Raw genomic sequence first — 23534 nt, 5'->3', positions numbered from 1 at the left:
TATTGATTGCTATCAGCATGTAAAGAGTTTCAACCAATATAACAAAAAGTGTTTATAAAAAAAGCTTATACCCTAAGCTTTAAGTTGAGACACATGATTAGATACGATTACAGAAAAAAAATCAGGCCTTCAGGGTTTGACGATAAGATAATCAAAAAAAAAAAAAATGATACAGATCAGCTTTATTAACATGCATTAAAATGGTCAGCATATACTGCATTGGTTAAAAATCTCCTTACATTTTCCTATATAATATTGCAGTATAATGCTATTTTTCATACTGTGCAGGAGCTCTTTGTGAAGTAAAGTGTATTTCTCTGTACGACAGGCAGAGGGCAGCACTGGAGCAGCACTTAAAGTTTCACAGGGGTCTTTTTGTGGAGGCAGAAGGGCTGGAGCAGACGCAGGATATTTCCCGTCCCTGGCTTTTCTCCTATTTTAGCCTGTTGAAGCTGCTTGGCTTGGCTGAGCCCACATCTGAGGACACACTTAACGATGTGCTATGATTCCTTCTTTTGACCCTCACCACCCCAGCGCTTACAGCTTGTATTTCAGTTCTGTGAACAATCTGCCACATGTGGAAATCTGCTCACATCATTTCAGATGTCATATGACTCATATCAGCACTTTTGAATTGCGCCTGCTCAAATTGGATTTTTCTTCCTTTCTGACTGAAAATTTAAGTCCTAGCCCAATGCATACCCCTAAACCCAACCCTTCCCATAATTATCCCTAAAATCAAGGGAATTGATAGGTGAATACTATGTAGAAGCACCTAGCGCTGGTTGTAAGCCTAAACTTTACAGAAAATTAACTTGAACAAACTGATTGATGGGAATGTTGTTCCAGGATTAACAAAGGTGTTGATCCAGGAACATGTTGCACCTGGTGAAATCACTCATAGAAGGAAGGAGTCATAGAAGTTGAGAGAACCACTGGCATTGAGTGAGCAGCGCCCTCTACTGTTTGTCTTTTTAATTTGTTCAGGTATATTCTCATGTCATTCACATTTCGCAATTGACACTATAGTAGAATAAAAGTATACCTGTTGTTGTTTTGTGTGAAAAGACGAAAGCAACAGAAGACATTTAGCTTTAAATATTTCATTTTGATCACATTCATACTTTTAATAAATTGTTTTTTTCTCCTGTCACCACTGTAATAAATTAAAATAGCAATAATTGGAAATGGAAACAAATAATAATACAAATCAATGTCACATGAGTCAATAAACAATGAATCAGTCCTCCATTGGTCAAAGAGCTCAATCGTCAAACGCTGTTCAGTCACAGACATGGACATTTGTTTTCTTTTCTCGTTGTTGTATTTCTGACTTCCGACACATTCATAGATTCCCACTCTTATTTAACTGAAGTGTCGTCTGCTGAGGGAGTCAAAGCTGAACAAGGACAAATAACAGGTTTACATGTTATTTTCATGATTCTAATTGGTTAAAGATGGGAACCAATTAAAAACATTTTAGATTTTTTTTTTTAATTTCTGTGGTGCCATGCACTTACCTATGCTTGCAGGGTCCACAATCTGGACTGGAATTGCCTGTCCATCCTCCAACAGGATCTGTGTGATGCCCCCTTCAGCTCCGCCATTAGTCACCGAGGTCACACTCACCAGCTGGCTCATGCCGAGCAGGGTCGGGGGGTCACACAGAGATATGCTTTCGCCACCACTGCCACTTGACTGGAGGAACTGGGATGGACTCAGCAGAACAGGCTGTGGAGGTGCAGGGCTGGACAGCTCTTGGGCCTCAGGTGGGGGTGTAGGTTGGGCTGTGTCTTCAACTGGACACAAGGCAGGCTGTAGCTGGATGGCCTATCAGACAAGATGAGAGCACTCTTAAAGGATAAGTTTGCCAACCAGCTTTGTGCCAGGCAACAGGGAACATTCACAGAAATGAAGCCAGGCAAGTTATGAACAAACATTATTTCATTAATGTTAAAGGTGCAATGTGTAAATAAGTTGATTATCTATTAACATAAATGCAATATGACATCCATAACTATGTTTTCAGTGGTGTATAAAGAACTTACTTAATTAACCGTAATGTTTATATTACCTTAGAATGAGACATTAATAGCTCCATAACCGAGGGAATCCCCTTCTATGAAGGTCGCCATGTTGTGACGTCATATTCCTACCGTAGCCGAACGCGAACAAACAGCGCTACAGAACGCGTTTCATCACTACCTTGAAAGAGAAGTAGCGGAAAGCTGGAAGCTAGCCTTACACTCCGTGAGTAGTGTTTTTTCCCTTGTGAGTGGTGTAAAATATGTAGTTAGGATTGTTTCATGTAACTTAGTTCTCCCTCGCTGTGTTATGGGTTTGTTATGTTGGGGATATGTGCTGTTACGTTCGTGAGACAGCTGATGATTAGTATTCATGTCATTGACCGTAAAACAGTACGTTACAGGAATCACTAACCCGTCGATAGAGACTTTTACTAAAGTCTTTTATCACTAAAGTCGATCGTGAAGAGTTTTCAAAATCAGAGAAAAAAGCCTATTGTGTGTAGTAAATAGTATCTATGGGATGCGGAGATGACATGATTGTAACAGCGCGCGCACTTCCGACCTTTGGACTCATGCGGACGCGTCCCAGCTCAGCCACAGCAACAGCTCATATTAGCCAGCTAAACTATTACTACCCTGTTAGAAAAAATATATAGCTGCTCCCTCGCTGTATTATGGGTTTGCTACAGTATGTGTGGAGAAATGTGCTGCTGGTTACGTTTGTGAGACAATCAGCTGATTAATATTATTATATTAAATTATATATTAAAACCCTTGATCCTCACCTGACTGGCTTTGTAAACAGTATCCATGATGTGGTTTATAATGGACTGTGGTACAGAAACAGTGACAATGTTACACACTCTTGGCTTACTCTGGCTATTCTCTGCTGTCTCAGCCGACGAGATGTTTGTCCCGTTTTAGCAACCGTAGCTTCTTCGAAAGGGAGGGGTGAGCAGTGGGCGGAGCCCTTAGTGCAAACCTGGTGCAAACTCGCAACCGAACCACTAGATGTCGCTAAAAATCACACATTGCTCCTTTAATATATTATTTGTTCAAAGTTATATGGTTTAAATAATGTTCTCAAAACTTTAACACAAAAACAATGTTTTTTTTACTGAAATATTTTACTTGGATGTTAATCTAACATCTTTTTAAACATTACAACTGGTTTCAGAATGTTCAGAGAACATTCAAAAGTAACCTTCACATAATATTTACAAAATTATAAAATTAAATTTTCCCTTAAAGGTGCATTGCGCAACATTACTGCGATTGCCTCTATAATCCTGTACAGTAAAATAAATAAGAGGGATTCGGGACGGAATTTGAATTTGGAATTTGCGTGTGCATGTGGTCCATGAGCGTGCACACCTCTGGTTGCAGTTTCGCTTGTCGCCCGAGGGGGCATAGTTCTGCAAAAACTCAGAAACTTGCGCAATGCACCTTTAAGGTTTGCATTAACCAACAAAAGTTTTTTAAATGTTAAAAAAAAAAAAAAAAAAACTAGAGGTTTTGAAAGCTCTGAAATAATGTTTTCATAAGTTAATGGGAACATTAACAAAAAGTTCAAAACACAGATGTATATAAAAAAAATACGTAATCAGGTTTTCAAGCATTTAATTTGAATGGGTTTTTTGTTTCTTCAATTATACTATCAGAACAGTTCATCACCCTAAAACGTTTTACATTTATTCAGAAAATAAAAACTTAAAAAAATAATGCATTCATTTAATAAATGAATAAAATCCATTTATATATATATATATTTAAGATCAATTCAGGACAGGGTCACCTGGAGATGTGCAAAGATCTTGGGCTGCAGTGAGGTGAGAGAACTGAAGAGCTGCACAGCCTCTGGAGAAAGAGTGTCACTCTCTTCCATGAGTTCTTCCTTCTGAGAGGATACTGTCAATATAACAGCAGTATACTAGATTCTGTGGCAGGGTAAACATTGCGTATACTTCGACTAGTTATGTGCTTTCTTTTTGAGGCAGGACCTTTCCTGTACTCTCTAAACTGTATTGAATGATTCCAAGATGTTAAAGGCTGGAATACACTACACAACTCTTGAACAGATTTTTAAACTCTAGGCATCATACACATGCTGCTGGAAAAACTGGGCATCATACACTACACTAAACGACTAAGGATCACACACTACTAGACTTTCAAGTTGTATCAAACTAAAAAAAAACCACATGTTTGATATCCTCCAAATGGATGGAATCACAGACTGAAGCTTAAAAAAATTCATAGTTATGCGCTGTAGTGAAGTTTTTTATTCTTCCACGCAACAGACCAGGAGACTCTTGAGGTATCTTACACGCAGAAGTTCTTTATTGCGTAGCTGTAGTCATCTCAAAGATAGTCTAAGATAGTCTCAGATAGTCTCCTGGTCTGTTGCGTGGAAGAATAAAAAACTTCACTACAGATGGTGCCGTGACCCGGATAGAGAAATCTTACCTGAATCCAAAACTTCAAGCAACAAAAGATTTCAACAGAGAATCTCAACTGAATCTTGAAAACTTCAAGCAGAACAAGATCTCAAAGCGGACTGAGTTCCAGAACAAGAACAAAAACTTTTCTGACTGAGTTCCAGACTGAATCTTTTCATACAAGCAACGATTCGGTGAGTTTCACTCTATTCAAAGAACCAGACCAGTACCAAAGTTGTGCCTCTGCGCCGTCAGAGAAAGAGTTATCAGGCAGCTGTAGTGTTTGATTAACTAAAGTTATCCTTTAAAAGCTGTCTTTTAAAGATGATAGATATCCTCTGTTGTCAGGCAGGGAAGATTGACATTAAATGTTAATATTTTGGGATCCTCTGAATAAGTCAGGGAAGTTGTAAGATATCCTCTGAATGAGTCAGGGAAGTTTTGTGTAACGGAATAGTGCCTCTACGTTGCTAGAGAAGATATCCTCTAAACTTAGGGAAGATTAACATTACGTGTTAATATTTGGTGATAACCTCTGTTCACAGAGAAGGATTAGCATTTTTGTGCTAGTTATTGTGGTCGTATCCTCTAAAAGTTAGGAAGGTGAAAGATCCTTTCCATTTTCTTTCAGGGAAGATTAGCGTAACATGCTAATAGTTTGTTTTGTGGTGTTACCCTCTAAAAATTACTTTAGAGATGAAAGTTTGAACCTCTGTACAAACAGGGAAGTATTAGCATAAAGTGCTAGTAATGTTGTGGATTTCCTTTGCTCTGTCAAAGAAGGTTTACAACAGTCGATCTGTGTAAACAAGTGTAGCCTCTGTTGATCAGAGAAAGTTAGTTGTTTTGTGTGATAACAAAGAAACTCACAAAATGGTTGTGACGAATGCTAGGTTGGTTCCTACAACTGAGAAAAGTGGCCTTGCCACTCCATTGTGGTCAGATAGTGAGTTTAAGTCATTGTTAGGAGAGCACATGGACTCCATAGTGACTCAGTCAGTCCGATTGAATTTGACAAAGAAATTTGGCATTCACCCAGAAAAAGTATGGTCGATGGAAGATTGTAAAAAAGTGCTTGGAGCAAGTATTCGCAAGAACAATGTGAAAGCCATTATCTGTTGTTACAAAGAATACAGTTTATCCATTGCACAAGAGCAAGCTAGGTGTATTGCTAAGTTAAATGAACAGAACAAACAATTGCAGACTCAATTGTCCTGTTTCAAGACAAAGGTGGGCCAGGCCTCAGCCAAATGTAACACTGAAGACCAACAGTCAGATGAAACTTTTACTGACTTACAAGCATTGTTTGAAAGAGATGTAGACATCCCATCAGTAACAGATAAGCATGTTAATTCAGTGAAGGTGTGTGCTGCTAGAAAAAGACCACAGGGAATTGAACAGTCAGAAAGTGTTCCTTCCAGTGCTTCTGTTGTTCAAATCCAAACTGTTGCTACAACGCTCGGACCTAGAGACATAGAGAGATTGTCCCAGAGTTTACCGCCAGCACGCACACAGTTCACTGAATTTAGAAGAGCATTGGTCAGCAAAATGCGTCTCTACGACATGTCGTTAACAGAAGTCACACAGTTAATGTCTCAAATTCTAACTGAATCTGAATTCAACAGTTTTGAGTCTGCTGTTACTTCTGAACTGCAACATGCCAGAAAAGATGAATCGAGAGAAGGTGTTCTGAAAATCCTAAAGAATATCCTAGGACCCAAGATAGATTGGTCTAGAATTACAAACTGTGTACAAAAGAAAGAAGAAACTGTGAATGAATATACTGAGAGGTTTTGTCAGTCAGCTGTAACATACAGTGGAATAGTGGATGATTCTGAAAGTGTACTCAATGACAAAGGACCGCTGGTCCGCATCTGGTCAGATGGCCTTATAGCTGACTACAGAAGTGCTTTGCCATTTTTGGATCTGACTTGGTCTCACAGAACTCTTAGAAGTAACCTGGACAGGTTAACTGCTTGGGAAAGAGATTTTGATGTTAAGGCAAGAGTACAAATTGCAGCAGCTTCTTTTAAGGTCAGCACAGAAAACCCACAGAAACGTAAATGTCCAAAGAGAGAGGGCAGGTGTTATTACTGTGGTCAGCCGGGACATTGGAGCAGAGAGTGTAGAAAAAGCAGAAAGAATTTTAAAGAAGGCAACCCTTTTGCCCAACTTCTCAGTTTGCTTGCTACTCTGAAGCCGCCATTCCCCACGTCTTTAAACGGGTGGGGCAGCTTGTTGACGTGTTAACCATTTGGACTGTGAGTGCTTAATTTCCCCAGTAACTTACAACAGAGATAAAAAAACTTATGTTTGTTTAACGGAACAAAAGGAAAGTGACTGTCTCAGCTTTTCCTTTGGGGGACTGCTTTAAGTAAACTCACAGCCTTAAATGTTATTCTACAGTACAGGCCTTTCAGCAATAATAGTGTTAGGTCAGACTGTAAATGCCCACACGCAGTATTAGCACTAATGAATGAAGCAAAAGTCAATTTTGTCACCTTTTCCCATTGGGGAAATTGATTTAACTATCCTCACCCATTCTCACGTATGATGTCTACAACGACTGATGTTTTGTTAGAGGATGAAGGAAAAATAACTCATGATTGAGTTACGCAGATTAAAGTACACATGACACAGGACAGGTCAAGCCATTAGAGCCTAATTGGCATGTGCCCCATCAAGTAATGTTAATCGGCAGTATTGTGTCAAGGAAGAAAAGAAACTTGGTATCATGTATCACAATGAAAAGTGTTCTGCAAAGTTCTGCCCACTGACAGGGACATACAAAGGACACGAACCAGTGAGGAACCCAAGGGAAGAACCGAAATGCCATATGCGTCGGGGGTCACCCCTTGGGCGAAGATTTCCTCATAGGCCTTCCCCATCCATTTAGTCTCATCCTCACCTCACTGTCTTCTTTAGGTGTCAAGAATTAAGAAATAGGGAAAGAGGGAACAATAGCAGACTCAGTGTTTACTCAGCAGGATACAACCCATGTCTTTGAAGAAATACTGCTCTCTTGTTTTCTTTTTCCTCTGTGCAGATACCACTTGATGGCTATCCCGAGACCCATACGCACAGACGTCTTCACTTGCGTATGAAGACACCACTTCCAGAAAACAACGAGACCCACTGCCGAGCCAACTCTTACCAAAGTAAAGAAAGAAAAAAAAAAATACACAACGCAGAGAAAAGACTTACGGAACCTTCAGTCCATCAACATTATCAAGATTTAGTAACCACCAGGACATCGCACAATGTGAAGACTCCAGAATCCTTGTTTTGCTGGAAACGTTGCAGGCCACAGCCGAAGATGGCTGCATTGACTCACTTGTGCACAAACATGGTGGTTAAACAGTCTTGATCTTTCAGCAAAAATTACACCAGATGTAACTGAAGTTTAATTCTTCCGTAAGAACTTCACGGACCCTAATTGCATGTTTGTTTTCTGTGTCAGCATGCAATTACAGAAAAAGCAAACACAGAAAATGTGCCTGTAACTATCAAAAGTTACAAGAGTGAACTTGTAATCATTTAAATTTGTACATAATGTGAGAGTTATTAGTACTCTCAAGAGGGGGAAATGTGAGATTACAAATTTTATTAATATGTTTAATTTGATGTTTTAAATGGAGAAAGTCTCTAAATCTTTGAAAACAGTAGGAGTTCCCAGCATGACTGTCTTTTGAACCACACGGGAAATAATTGTTTAAATTTGTATATAGTGTGGGAGTTATTTAGAACTCCCAAAGGGGGAATTGGAGAAATACAAATTTGTCAAATGTTTAATTTAGGTTTCCACTCCAATGGTATAAAAACTGATAAAGTCTCCAGCGAGAGTCTCCTTTCCTGATAGTCCTGTTTTTGATTGGATTAGCTATAAGGGAGACTTCCACCTTTTGTCTTTAATAGCTCTGGGATGGCTCTTTGGAACCAGAGTTCCTGCCACTATCAGCATTTGAATAGTTATGCTGATTCAATCTGATTGGTAATGGCCTCAGAGTAGGGTGTGTTCCTAATTCATTTGCATGCTTTGTTTCAGTTTCTCCCCCCTCAATGTAAACTCCTCCCCTCTAAATGTATAAATTGTAAGGGAATATTTTCCCTTAGTTAGACTATCTTAGACTATCTTAGACTATCTTTGAGATGACTACAGCTACGCAATAAAGAACTTCTGCGTAAAAGATACCTCAAGAGTCTCCTGGTCTGTTGCGTGGAAGAAAGAAAAACTTCACTACAGCGCCTATCATATGGTGTGGTCCATTTACCTCAGAAGTCGGATGTGCTGGTAACGACGTCACACTCAAGTTTGAAAGTTGGAAAACCAAGATGGACATGTCAGGAAAACCTTTGTTGTGCTTGCTCTTTTGGAATACAAAACGGTGCACAGATAATGCTGAAGAATCATGTTCACAAATAGAGGTTGGATAGCACTCTGCCGTGAGTTTATTGAAATGCAGACAAACAAGTGCTAATAAACTATATTTTACAACTATTTCACTTACTGTTGATGCGGTGAGCAGCCATTTTGGATTCGGAAGTCGGTTGTTGTGGTTCCTTTGAGTTGTAACTGCAACTTGAAACGGGGGGACGTTCCAGTTAAAAGTTCCTTCTGGGAACTCTTAAAAATTTCGACTCTCTAATAGAAATGGACCTCACCAATACACTACTTCTGTGAAATCGGTCAATACGACTGCCCAAAATCTGTTACGACATTCAACAACTGGTGTCTCTCTTTAATTAACCATTTCAGTCATATCCAACTCTTGGTGATTTTATGGCCATCTCTTGCCATAAAAAAAGTAGGTTTCCAGGTCTTTTCCCAAACCCCCCACATTACAAGGCTTGGGACTGGCGCATATTCACACCTACGGACAACTTTTAGTGTGTCCAATTCACCAACACTGGGGGAAACTAGAGCACCTGGAAGAAACCCATGCAGACACATGGAGAACATGAAAACTCCACACAGACAGGACTCCTGGTTCACCCAGGACTCGAACAGGCGATCTACCCACTTAACCACTATGACAAAAATTCTGTAGTGTATTCCAGCCTCAAGCCATTACAAACTTAGTTTTAATAATGTATGTCGGATTTCAAAGAATATTTCAACAGTATTTTACCATCTACAGTAGCAGAAATCAGGGTCAAAGTCTCTGGAAGCAGGTTATTAGTCTCTGCTTTCCACTGCAACAACAAAAACATAAAAATAAATGCTTACTACAGAAAATGGTTGGCATATTTGTGCTCACCAATCTAATGCTTTACAAATATAATTTCTGTTCACACCTCTGTATCCGAGGTAGCCAGTGTCCCCGCCGTCAGTTGAAGAGCTTTCTGAGCCTCATGGATGTGGTTCTTGATGTCATTGACAGTGGGAAAGTAACACAGATTGTGTTTCTCGGGCACATCCTCTGACTTGAACATCTCATGTTCCACAAACCTCCTGCCAGGGCGTTCACAAAGCAACAGTAAATAGTTTTCCAGCAAAACAAAGGAGATTTGAAACCATCTGAGTCATACCTGAGCTGCTTGCGGACAGTGTAAACCTGGTTATGACCTTGTGCCACCAACTCACAGATCTTCTCTGCCACGAGCGGGTGTAGTCGAGAGGGTAGGGACGCCCCATCCTCCATAATGACATCCTGCATGGTTTCACTGTCCAGCTCCTCTGTTTCTTCCTCTTCATCGTCATTTTGTTCTTCCTCTGCAAAGCAGATCTGCTCTGGAAGTGGAGGCAGGTTTGCAGTGTCCACATCATGGTACAGGTGGGCTTTCTCTGTAGGGAGCTGGATGTAATACCTGTCACGAATGCAAATGAATGAAGTGAACCTTGCAGTCATGTGATGGACAGTGATGGCTAGATGTTTATACCTTACAATGCCTCCAACATCCCATAAACTCTTCTTGAGGTTGAAGAAGGCTTTTTCCTGCTCTTGTCGCACTACCTTCTTGTCCACTTTGGGATCTGTTGGAACCTTGTACTCCGGGAATTTTCGTACTTTTTTGATATATATTCTGAAAAATGGTTGAATATTACAGTGTGGGTTTCATTATGAACTTTCTGTGCACAGAACAGATCTGATGTGCTTGGCCCAACTGTAGGCTGTGTGTACCTGGCAGGGCAGGTTGCTTTATAGAGGATGTTTTGATTTGTTTCTTGCTCTGACCCTTTTTTAAGTTGAACGCCCTTCCTCCGTGGACCAAACTGGCATTCCATCACACTGGCTCTGCTACCTTAAAACCATATTAAAGATCAAGATGAAATGACTTTGTGTGCATATTGTAAAACCATTACATTATCTGCAACAACAGCATTCAATCAAGGATGAAGAACAAGGCATGTCCCACCTTGACATGCAACATGCTATTGCAAGCATTCTCATTCTGGAAACAATTTGATTGAACAAAATTCTGGACACATTAGTATGGAAGCTAGTTTAAGGCATAGAATAAAAAATAAAAAAGGGTAATTGCAACTAGGGTAATTATCTCACAATTCAGACTATTTTTCATGCGATTGCAAGTTTACATCTCGCAATTCTGACTTTTTTCTCAGAATTTTGTGATATAAACTCGCAGTTGTGAAATATAATGTCAGAATTGTAAAACAAAAAAAAAGTAAAAAGTCAGACTTTTCTCAGAATTGCAAGTTTCAAGAGTCTGACTTTTTTTCTTGCAATAATTAGTTTATATCTTGCAATTCTGACTTTATTTCTTGTAATTGCAAGTTTATAACTGTGAGATAAAAAGCTGCAAATACCTTTTAAATTGTTTTATTCTATAATGATTTGATCTGTTTCCCCTTAGTATAAATTTTACATTCAAAAATGTATTATAATTTATTATTATTATTTATTTTTGATTTTTTTAAGTCTCTTAAGCTCACCAAGTCTGCTTTTTTTAATCAAAAATATAGTAAAAACAGTAACATTGTGAAATATTATTACAATTCAAAATAACTGTCTTCAAATTAAATATATTTAAACTGAATTCCTGTGATGAACTCATTCTGTCATCATTCTAATGTTGATTTAGCTGATCAATGTTGCTGCTTAATGAATGCCTTCAGTCATTTTTTATTTATTTAATGCATCCAACTGAATAAAAGTATTTATTTATTTCAAAGTACCTCCTAAAGTTTCATTTGCTATTTTTTTAGCCAAAACCACGAACACTCAGATGTCCCCAAAGCTACAAACATCAATTCAAATTTCAATTTTGAATTATAGTCAAAAGTCACAGTTCTGGCATTAAAATAACATATAGACTACATGACTAAACAGCTTTAAGACTTAAATAAGGGTATCTCAGATACACAGATCCCACAAGGAAAAAAGGCCACATTACCTGCATTAACAAAGGGAATGCCATCGTAGGGCACATACTGTGATTTCCACATGAGTCTGGTGGCAGGTTTAGCCGGTGAGGGTGATTGGCGGGTGCCAAACACAGCGTGAGTCTGCTGCTTGTGTAGAAGCTGAATGGCCTCAAGCTCTGCCTCTGTGTTACAGTAACCACGGTACGATTCTCCAATCTTCTGCTCCTCGTGAAACACAGAAAAAAAGATTCACAAAGCCACATTAGCTTGACATCATCGGATTGCGTTGCTGTAAATGGATCTGTTTGACAGAGGGCTCTACATACAATAGAAAGTACAATGCATTAAGGTTATTTCCATGCATATTGCTCTACTTGTTTTTAATATATTTTTATAAGTGAGAGTTTTGTCAAAAAAAAAAAAATCAATTTCTCCAATTTCTACTGGACAAACCTCACACCCACGCAGTCTTAGAGCCCAGTTTGGTGTCCCTGGTGGCAATGGCTTCACTGGGGGCTCAAATACATCAGGAGAACTGAAAGAAATGAGAAGATATTTCAATAAAACTGCCAATAATTTAAAGTACACTTAAACTTATATGCTTATATGCATATGAATGCTTTTTTACTAATCCAGTACATATTTTACAGCTCCATATTTGCATAAGACTTGTAAAATCTGTGTTTAAATAAGTGTTTTTCAACATTTAAAACAAAAAATGTAGTTTATAATGGTAAATGATAAAAAGCAATAAACACAATAGGAAACTTCATCTTTCAGATTAGATACACAATGTGACAGATATAATGATGTGCAAACAAGGCTTACTGACCCTTTTTTCTGAATTTTAATACCAGTGCCATTCTGAGCCGCTAGTGCAGATAAACTATGGGTGCCATCATTGTCTTTTGTGGATGCGATGATTGGCTGTGGTCTTTTCTCCTCAAAGATTCCTATTTAACAGAACAGAAAGAAATGGCAGAACTGGACAGCAATCAATTTTCTTCATTATTCTTTTCATTTTCTGTTTATTTTCTTCATTCTATTTATTTTCTTCATTATTAGATGTTAACTATTCTATTTTATACGCATAAACATACACACACTCTCACCAGCCACTTTATTAGAGGACGAGTGGTGAGTGTGGCGGTGAGTGGTGAGTCTTTATTGAGTGTGGTGAACTGATGATCTGAGATGATTTGTGTTTTGTGACATTGTGACACGGGGCTTGGAAGACGTGGGTAATATTATCCATTTTGCAAAACGAACTGGAGGTAAGCAACAGTAATGTGTAGCTAGTTTGAACTACAGAACTTAAAGATCTCCCTCTTTTCGTTTTTATTTTAATTTTATTTTTGCTGCAGATCTGTTTTCGCGCAGGCGCAGTGAGGGAAAAAACACTGAGTTCCCTATCGAGGGAACTCAACACTGCGTCGATAAAATCGACTCTTTGGGGACGCTCCCTAAGCGTGCGCCTCTGAAGTATGAATGAAACTAATCCAATCCTGATTGGTGTTGCGTCGTGACGTAACATGTGACGGCATACCCGGAAGTATAAAAGTGACGCTGTCACAACACACACTAGCTTTCGCTCTTCAGCAAGCGCTTTATGTTGAAACTGTTTGTCTTATTTGGTGTTGTTTGTCTTATTATTGAAAAGAATGGCCAGTGAGCAGTTCAAGAAGTGTGTGCATCCCTGCCCTCGTTACATCACGGGTGGGGACGCACACTCTCTTTGTGTGAATTGTTTGGGAGTGCAGCACGCACGGGCAGCTCTCGAGGGGGCTGCTTGTGAAATGTGTGAGGCTATGCCTATTAGAGTGCTGCGCTCCCGGCTGGCGTGCTTTGACGAGCACGGTCAGGCTCGCGTTCCCCAGGGTTCCGGTCCCGCATATGTCGAGGCGATGCGGCGACTGAGATCCTGGGGTTCGCAGCGGGATCTGGCGGAGGAGAGTGAGAATGCTGAGGCATTTTCTCGCTCTCCATCGGCTGATCCCGCGGCCTCTGAGAGTGGTGTGGGAGCCCGCGCTGCGGTTTCTCCTGCCCGCGATCAGGTCCCGATGCTTGAGCTGTCTGCTTCTGAGGAAGTGGACGTGCTCAGCATTGATGCGGACGACCGTGATCTCAGTGCGCCATCACGCGGCCTGAATTATGAGGAGCTGGTGGAGGTTGTGACGCGCGCTGTGGCCAGACTAAACATCAGCTGGCCACAACATGAGCAGGAAACGCAAGTCACAAGTAAAATGGACGAGCGTTACCTGCAGCGCAGGTCACAGCCTCACCGCCGGGGTCTGCCGTTTTTCCCCGATCTCCATAAAGAGATCGCGAGATCGTGGGAAAGACCGCATTCGTCCCGTATTTCGAGTCCCAGTATAATAGATTACAGCAATGTTGTGGGGGCTCGAGATATGGGATATGGGAAGATGCCGAAGGTGGAGGAGGCTTTAGCGAGCTATCTCTCTCCCGAATCGGCGTCTTCCCTAAAGACCCCGGTGTTGCCTAGTAAGCCCTGCAGGGAAACATCTGCATTAGTGGGCAGGGCTTACATGGCGGCGGGTCGGGCTGGTTCATGTCTGCACTCGATGGCGATTTTGCAGGCATACCAGGCCGACCTCCTGAAAGATTTGGATGAGGGGGAGGGGCCTACTCCTGAGGACATCGCGGAGTTGAGGAAGGCCGCAGATTTGTCTCTCCGGGCCACTAGGGAAGCAGCCAGCGCTATTGGCCGCTCTATGGCGGCCATGGTGGCCACGGAGAGGCATCTGTGGCTGAACTTATCTGGAATTAAAGAAAAGGATAGGTCTTTCCTGCTGGATGCGCCGCTTTCGGCTTCTGGCCTGTTCGGCGACGCCGTTAATTCGGTTGTCGACAGGTTTCAGGAGTCGAGAAAACAATCTGCGGCGTTCCAGCAGTACCTCCCCCGGAAAGCGAAGGCCAAATCTAGTAGGGTGGGGCAAAGCGATCAGCCCCAGCCATCAGCCAGCTCCTCCCACAGGGCAGAGCAGAAGGAGAGCGTTTCCTCTAGAGCCCCCCCTCCGGGGTCTTGGCAACAGAGGAAACGCTCCCAAAAACCGAAGTCCTCCGGCCAGAGGGGCGACCTGAGGGACGTCATTCAGGCTAGGAGGACTTCGGAAAAGAGGTCCTAGCCACGGCAGGACTTCAGAGGGCTGCCCCCTCCGCAGTGAGTCAACCGAGGTTGTTCTCGCAGCGGGGCCCTCTAGGAAAAGATGCAGGCCCGCCGTTAACAGCGTTTCGGGCCGCATCAATTTCCAGCGAAAAGACGATTTTAAAACATCGGTTATGGTCGCAGGGACCGAATCGACTACAGCCTGCCAATATTCAGCTTCAGGTAGTCGAAGAGAATACCCTGAAGACACCAGAGGCCAGCCTCGAGAGGCTGGTACCCTTAGTAGATTTTGTAGAGGGATGGTATCATCTTCCCAACATATCTCCATGGGTCCTGCAGATAATACGAGTTGGGTACAGACTGCAGTTCGCGCACCGCCCCCCCAGGTTTTCTGGGGTGGTGCTCACTGCGGTGGTCCCAGAGCAGGCTCAGGTGCTGGAACAAGAAGTACAGACTCTGCTGTCGAAAGGAGCCATAGAACGTGTTCTTCCGGTAGACAGGGAGTCCGGGTTTTACAGCCGGTACTTTATAGTTCCAAAGAAGGATGGGGGGTTAAGGCCAATTTTGGATCTCAGGGTGTTGAACCGGTCTCTGAGAAGGTTCAAATTCAGAATGTTGACCATTCCAACAATCGTGAATCAAATCAGGTCCGAGGACTGGTTTGTCACGATAGATCTGAAAGACGCCTATTTTCACATCTCCATCCTTCCATGTCACAGGAGGTACCTGAGGTTCGCTTTCGGGGGCGAAGCATACCAATATCGGGTTCTTCCGTTCGGCCTAGCACTCTCTCCCCGCACATTTACCAAGTGTATGGACGTGGCCCTTGCTCCCTTGAGACTTCAGGGGATTCGGGTATTGAATTATCTCGACGACTGGCTCATTCTGGCCCAGTCTCGGGAGATGGCAGTTCGGCATCGAGATGTCGTTCTTGGCCATATTCAAAAATTGGGGTTAAGACTCAATTTGAAGAAGAGTGTGCTAGTACCGTCCCAGGGCACGACCTTTTTGGGAGTCGTGTGGAACTCGATTACAATGCAGGCACGTATGTCTCCCGCACGTATCGAGTCAATTCTGGCGATGGTATCCAGGGTAAAGCTAGGCCAGGCCGTCACTGTGAAACACTTTCAAAGGATGCTGGGCCTCATGGCAGCGGCATCCAACATTATTCCTCTGGGCCTCCTTCACATGAGACCCCTCCAGTGGTGGTTGAAGACCAAGGGGTTCTCACCCAAAGGGAATCCGTTCCGTATGATCAGAGTAACGCGCAAGTGCCTTCAGTCTCTGCAAATATGGAAGAAGCCTTGGTTCCTATCCCAAGGGCCAGTGTTGGGGGTGTCATGTCGCCGGGAAACCGTTTCGACAGACGCCTCCCTTACTGGCTGGGGCGCGGTCATGGACGGCCGCTTTGCCAGGGGTCTGTGGCAGGACCATCATCGCACTTGGCATATAAATTGCCTGGAAATGATGGCTGTGTTCAGGGCTTTGAGGAGCTTCCTCCCAGACCTCAAGGGTCGCCACGTCCTAATACGGACGGACAATACGTCAGTGGTGGCCTATCTGAACCGACAAGGGGGACTCAGATCGCGCCCTCTGTGCAGACTGGCGCATCAGATTATCCTTTGGTCCCAGGGGAAGATATTGTCAATAAGGGCAATGTACATCCCAGGGGTTCAGAATCGGGGAGCAGACATCCTGTCGAGGCAGGGGCTGAGGCCCGGGGAATGGAGACTTCATCCGGAGGTGGTGAAGTCGATATGGGAGAGGTTCGGACCGATGGAAGTGGATCTGTTTGCGTCTCGAGAGACGTCCCACTGTCCACTTTGGTTCTCCCTCTCACATCCAGCCCCGCTGGGGTTGGATGCCATGGTACAGGCTTGGCCGAAGCTTCGCCTGTATGCTTTTCCCCCGATCGCTCTGCTCCCAGGGGTCCTGGAGAGGGTCCGTCAAGAGGGCATCAGTCTACTTCTGGTTGCCCCGAGATGGCCGACACGAGTATGGTTCTCGGATATAATATCACTCCTCATAGCTCCGCCGTGGCCGATTCCTCTGAGGAGGGATCTATTGTCTCAGGCGGAGGGCACAATCTTCCACCCTCGCCCAGAGTTGTGGAAGCTGTGGGTCTGGCCTCTGAGGGGGTTCAGTGCCTGAATGCTGGCTTATCAGCTGAGGTGGTTGAAACCATACTTAGCTCTAGGGCTCCATCTACCAGGAGATTATATGGCCTCAAGTGGAAGGTGTTTCTCACTTGGTGTGAAGAACGAAGGTTGGATTCAGTAAACTGCCCAGTGGCTTCAGTTCTGGAATTCCTTCAGGATCGTTTCTCTGCGGGTCTCTCCCCGTCCACTCTTAAGGTGTACGTGGCTGCCGTTTCGGCTTTCCACGCGCCAGTAGATGGTGGACCTCTGGGGAGGCACCAATTGGTCATTAGGTTTCTCCGTGGTGCTTGGAGGATGAGGCCGGCGACCAGGTCCAGGGTTCCTGCCTGGGACCTGGCGATAGTTCTGGAAGGGTTGTCCCTCGCTCCCTTCGAACCTTTAGAGTCGGCTTCGCCTAAGGACTTAACGCTAAAAATGGTCTTTCTCTTAGCGATTACCTCTCTTAAGAGGGTGGGAGATCTCCAGGCCCTGGCGGTAACGCCAGCTTGCTTGGAGTTTGCCCCTGGCAAAGTAAAGGCCTTTTTGCACCCGAGTCCGGGCTACGTGCCTAAAGTTCCTTCGAGTACGGCTCGCTCTGTAGTCCTTCAGGCATTCCATCCTCCACCTCATGTGTCGGCGGAAGAAGAGAGGCTTCACTTGCTCTGCCCCGTCAGAGCTTTGAGTGTATACCTGGAAAAGTCTGCTTCTTGGAGAAGATCTGACCAGTTGTTAGTATGCTTTGGGTCACCTAAGAGGGGGCTCCCGGCGACCAAACAAACTATAAGTAACTGGATTGTCCAGGCTATTACTGAGGCTTACAAGGTGCGCGGGGTTCCTTCACCTTTGGCCTTGAGGGCTCACTCGACTAGAGGCATGGCTTCCTCTAGGGCCCTTCTGTCGGGAGTACCTCTGCAGGAGATTTGTGAGGCAGCCGGCTGGGCTACCCCGCATACTTTCATCAGGTTTTATAGTCTCAACCTTCCCAGTACGCCCGGTACACACGTACTCGGCCCTTGCTGAGTGCCTAATCAGTTTCACTCTGGGGCGGGTCTGTTCGGTGCGTGGCCTAGTGGGTACTCATTCCCCAAAGAGTCGATTTTATCGACGCAGTGTTGAGTTCCCTCGATAGGGAACGTCTCGGGTTATGACTATAACCCTTGTTCCCTGAGAAGGGAACGAGACACTGCGTCGTGTTGCCACGCCCCCTTTTTTAGACCCTTGAGCGTCTTGCTTCATCGCGAGGCTAGTGTGTGTTGTGACAGCGTCACTTTTATACTTCCGGGTATGCCGTCACATGTTACGTCACGACGCAACACCAATCAGGATTGGATTAGTTTCATTCATACTTCAGAGGCGCACGCTTAGGGAGCGTCCCCAAAGAGTCGATTTTATCGACGCAGTGTCTCGTTCCCTTCTCAGGGAACAAGGGTTATAGTCATAACCCGAGACGTTTAGGGCAATCAGTTCGTAGCTTTGCTTCAACTGTGCGATATAGTCACGAGGAGCGGCCAAAATTTCTGACATGCCAGAAATTCATCCGACCATACGATTGTCGATCATGAGAGGCTAATCGCCTCTCGTTTCTCCCTGTACACTGCACGACAAACGACGCACGACAGAGCTGAAAAGCAGTCCGACGCGAAAAAGAGTCAGAGAGTCAGAATTCGGCTCAAAATCGGACGAAAATTGCACAGTGTATGCCTGCCTTTACTTGATGCTCATTTTGAAATTCACCAGATTTGTGACCATGTCTACATTGCTAGAGTTAGATATTTGCATTAACAAGCAGTTGAACGGGTGTACCTAATAAAGTGTGAGAGAGAGTGTGTGCATGTGTGTGTATATATAATTAGAAAAGCAATAGTCAGTATATTTAATAATAAAGAAACATAATTAATTACCAGATGAGTTTGTTACTTTCAACAGCTGACCGTGAGGCAGTAACATCTGAGGTCCCCCTATAGACACAGATGGGACACCATACAACTGTCCATTCTCCCCTTTCACGATCACCTGAAAAAAATGCATTTGTCTTTGAGTTCGGGAAAAACTGTCATAAATATATAGTTCAAAATGACTTAATGGGTGGAATCTGGAATACATAAGGTCAAACTCATATTTTAACATTTTGGTATATCTGGTGACTGCGTCAAGTAATTGGGTGATACATATGTCTTCTATTGTGAGTAATAGCCTATAGTTTATGGTGATGAATCATAGTGCAATTTCCTTACCACCCGCTCATACTGAATAGGATGTCCGTTTTGATCAAGTATAACTAAGTTGTCCACTTGTTCCGGGACTGTAGAGGGCTTCTGATTGGCTGCTACAGTTTCTGGGTCTGGAATGACTGATGGAAGCACTTGTGCATCTGCATTTTCTTCAGATTTTGAGTTGCCAGGTTGCTGATACATCACAATACAACAATAAATAGTTTGATCACAAAACATTGACAGCTGATATTTTACAACTATTTTTTACAGTTCAGATTTATGTATTTCTATTCAATATTAATGATGAATTTTGGTAAAAGTGTAAAAAAAAAGTGTCTAAAAAGCCCCAGTTGTATTTCACCAAAAACCATAAGAAATTATACTTTGTATACAGTTACATTTATGAGATTCTTATACTCATTAGTTTAAGACCCAAAAGTGATTGTTTACATTGTATTTTCACAGTATTTATCACCGTAACATCTGTTGCACTTTTAATTAAAAGAAAACTGTTTGATAATATTTTATTGTAGCAGAGCAAAAAAATGTATTACAGTAAAGAGAATAATCATTTAAAAATGTGTATAGTTAATAATTTGTGGTAAAAATTGTGCTGAAAATAATCTTCAAGGAAGATATAATACATTTTTATTACATACAATTAGGGCTTTTGTGAGATTCACCCAACTCATTTGTTTGTGTGTGGACATTAGTCCTTTAGTGAAGAGTGTGTTATACAAGGATTATTCAGTGCTGTACAGTATTTCTACTAGTCTACATTTCTCCATACCAGACCAGCTTGTGTGTCCGCATGTTGTAGATCCTCTCTCTCTTCAGTCTTAAGTGCATCCGTCACATCTCTCTCTTCCTCCTCCATTTATTCTGTCAGACAAATACACATCAGTCTAAATCAAGAGCCCAAGCCAGAGATACACAATTATGCACGAATTGAGTTGTTTTACTATGGGGTCATATTTTTGTGAATCTGGTGCAATGAGAAAAAATAATTTTGATAGGTGTCAAACTGAACTTTGGTAATATTTGGAGAGAAATATGCACACTGCTAGCCACATTTTTGTGCTATTTTTGTGTGTAAGGTGGCCATTAGGTAGTACGTACAATGCTTTATGAATAAAGGAGCAATAAAAGGAGAATTTGTTAGACAATATTATGCAACCCATTAAATCCTCGTCTCTAACATTTCAATTGGAACGTTTAGGCAACACATCTTGTGTTTTTATGCTTTGCGAGCAATAATTCATGTTTATCGATAGAAGAGCGTTACACAGATGCGACAAATTAACATCATTTTGAAACATAAACGCCATATTGGATAGTGCTCGCTAGCTCAGCAGTTCCATGAGAACACCCCCATTTAAAAGAAAGAGAACAGACAGCGTTAGACTGAATTTAAATCATGATTTCAAGTCAGCTCGCTCTGACAGCGCATCCAAATGTACGGAATGCAGCCGAGCCCAGGCTTTATATCCAGGAAGCACTTAGAATTGAAAACGAGTCTACTCAACCTCGTCTTCGTCCGGGATTCCGGCGTTCCGGATGCCAAAAAAACGCTTAAACTGCGCATCATCCGCCTGCAGTTTGAGTCCCCACGGCTTCCGTAGGACACGACGCACGCTCTCGTTCCCTTTGAGCTGTAAATCAGTTCTTTCTAAATTCTTTCATTTAAATATGACAAGAAGAACAAGTTAATAAATATGGAAAATAGTGAACGATTCCAATTGAAACCGTTTAATAGCATTTTACTAACAGAGCAAAACAACTGAAAATTGTTAAAAAATCTATGAAAATAATAATTTGTGGGTAAAATGTGTGTTTGCCCAGAAAAGTGATCAAATCAAGGCTTTAAACGTAGACTAGTTCTGATCCGAGATTTTCAAGTTTCAAAATCTGTGAAATATATGTGCTGTAAAAACACCTCTTTCATTTAATTTGACAAATATACATGTTTTTAAATGTGGAAAAAACTTGTTTGTCTTTTTGCTTAACAGCAAAATCAGACCTTACTGCTATTTTTCAATGCATCATTTGTATAAATAGATATTCCTCATATGAAAATACATTTCTGTGGTTTGCACATTAATAATGTCAAGTGAAATATAAAGTTCGTTTAGTTGTACTTGCACTTGCATGAAGTACTACTAAAAGTCATAAAAATCCCAATAATAGCCAATATTTTTTATAATATTTTACTATTATAAATAAATAATTACAAATATTATTCTTCCATCCATATTTAACGAATGACTTGGCAAAACAATACAATTTAACATATTTGTTGATTTACGTCTCACCGGTAAGGGGCGCTATACGTCTTAATAAAATGTACCCCATCCCTTCCCTAAACTCCTCAAAAAGGTACTTCACAAACCCTGCGTTTGCTTGAACAAGGAGACTTAAATAATTGTTCACATAAAGGGAACTTGGTCTCTCTCCAGTCCTCTATTCTAGAAAAAACAAACAGTAAAAGATGTGTGTGTGTATGTGCTATGGACCTGTAGGAGTCTGTATGACTGTGTTGAAGCAGCTGATCCTTTGTCAGGTCTAAACTAACAGGACGGTGTTTGAGCTGAGCCTGTAACAATGAGTCTTGCACGCTCAGAGCGAAGAGAAAACGTGAGGAATCTGGGCCTATGATCCCAGGCTCGGAGTGTGATTAGAGGTCGAGCTTCTCCGGGGCCTCAGTGGGGCGTCCGGCTCTTGCTCACACTCAGAGTCTCACACTGAGGTTTTGATGGAACCTGTCAGCAGAACCATTTTGAGCTTACTGGGAGAACAATTTGCAGGTTTTTTTTTTCCGAAGAGATCCAGCACTGGTGCATTCACAGACTTATCATACAATGTCATATTTCTTAGCACATTCAATCTGACACTGTGAGACTCAACACACGCCATGTCCAATTATGTGGGCTCCCCTCGGACAAGCTTCTTTCACCCCTGTTCCCTTTTTTAGTCGCAAACAACAAAAGAGTGCCATACGTGTGCCTGCAAGATCGTCAATGGTCTATTTCCTGCATTTCTCAAGGTTCATTCTGTCTGTGGGGTTTAAATGCAACATGAGGCAATGAGGTGCTGATGCATTGTGGGATTGATGTCTGCGACTGACCTGAAATACTGCTGTGTAATGGCTCTGTCTCTGGAGGGGGGGGGGGGGGGATATGGTGGGGTAGGGAGTCACTGGGGAAAAAGCCCCTGTTTGGACTGCCCTCCGTGTGAACATTTTTGCCCCTACATTCACAAAAGACCTTACAGAAAAAAAGAGTGAGAGAAGGGAGGGGGTGTCAGTGGACGACGGCTGGAGAGTTTGCATGACTGAACCATTTCAAACACCTTCCAGCTACACTTGTTGCACACACACAACTCTCTCTGTGTATGTGTGTATGGCACTCTAACCACAGCAAGATTCATTCATCAGTTCATATGTGTTGTTCTAGTTAGTGAATGGAGATATCAATATGAGGTTCACTGGTTTGAAATCTGGCCATAATTAAATGAAAAATGTTCATGATAATTAAATGAAAATTATCATTTTGTAATGGTGATCGTATGTAAATAAGCACATATTTGTTCTTATGATGATGGTAAATAATCATCAATTGGCATAAACTTTAACATTTCTTCCTAGCAGTTTGTGTGGAATAAAGCTGTATGCAATGGGCTTTATGCACAGCTCCACTACTTCCTGAACTTAAGCCAGCTCCTTGTTTCCTGTCTGCCATTATTGGCCAAATTGATTAATTCAGGTGTGCCTGACCCTAGTAGTCACGGCAACAATAATCAGACATGCCTGAATTAATCAATTTGCTGTGTATAAAGCCCAACTACCGTTAAAAGTTAGGAAGATGATAGGTTTTGAAAAAAAAACTGTGGTGAATAGAAATGTTTTGTAACATTATACATTTCTTTACTGTCACTAAAAAAGTAAGACTTTCTTTAAAAAAAAACAAAAAAACATCTTACTGACATCAAACTTAAGACAACACTGATTATGATGCTAAAGCATATAGAATTTAGTATCAATCCCTTTTGTTTCTGCAAAACAGTACTTACTATATTTTCCCCAAGACTTTTCCTCAAACCAATCATATTACTAGTTATTTGCCCGAGGACTGAAAATAAATGGTCATACTTTCATGAAGACATGCATCATTACAGCATGATTTCCACTAGGTGGCGTGTGTGAGTCCGTCCAAAAACACATGTTCGAGATCTAGTGCCAAAATACATATATTTTCATTACTCCACA

The 23534-nt window shown here is 42.1% G+C and overlaps 2 protein-coding genes across 4 annotated transcripts in view; one reads left to right on the top strand and one right to left on the bottom strand.

Annotated features, from left to right (window-relative positions):
* kiaa2012 (KIAA2012 ortholog) overlaps positions 1 to 1246 on the top strand; it is a 38060-nt gene extending 36814 nt beyond the window's left edge. The window contains exon 30 of the mRNA XM_089133307.1: positions 329 to 1246. Within this exon, the coding sequence (XP_088989433.1) occupies positions 329 to 506 (178 nt within the window). The 3' untranslated portion in view covers positions 507 to 1246. The remainder of the gene's footprint in view (positions 1 to 328) is intronic.
* carf (calcium responsive transcription factor) lies at positions 1088 to 20919 on the bottom strand. Of its 3 annotated transcripts, XR_005624369.2 has the most exons (17): positions 20797 to 20919; positions 20061 to 20152; positions 19292 to 19462; positions 18959 to 19070; positions 12625 to 12745; positions 12246 to 12327; positions 11822 to 12011; positions 10588 to 10708; positions 10346 to 10489; positions 9995 to 10273; positions 9761 to 9917; positions 9595 to 9658; positions 8974 to 9044; positions 8737 to 8832; positions 3823 to 3935; positions 1521 to 1830; positions 1088 to 1399 (listed from the first exon to the last, which is right to left on the bottom strand). XR_005624369.2 is itself a non-coding variant. In XM_039683226.2 (15 exons), the coding sequence occupies exons 2-15, from the start codon at positions 20145 to 20147 to the stop codon at positions 1362 to 1364; spliced, it is 1989 nt and encodes a 662-aa protein (XP_039539160.2). In that variant the 5' UTR covers positions 20148 to 20152; positions 20797 to 20919; the 3' UTR covers positions 1088 to 1361. The 3 variants fall into 3 exon arrangements, 1 of the variants encoding a protein (XP_039539160.2); XR_005624368.2 differs by having other exon boundaries at positions 8737 to 9044; XM_039683226.2 differs by lacking the exons at positions 8737 to 8832; positions 8974 to 9044.
* Between the last annotated feature and the right edge of the window lie 2615 nt (positions 20920 to 23534).

The sequence above is a fragment of the Pimephales promelas genome, chromosome 7, assembly GCF_988280905.1.
Source record: "Pimephales promelas chromosome 7, fPimPro1.hap1.1, whole genome shotgun sequence".
Taxonomy (NCBI): Eukaryota; Metazoa; Chordata; class Actinopteri; order Cypriniformes; family Leuciscidae; genus Pimephales; species Pimephales promelas.
The sequence above is the reverse complement of the archived record's forward strand: the minus strand, read 5'-3'. Positions and strand labels throughout refer to the sequence as shown.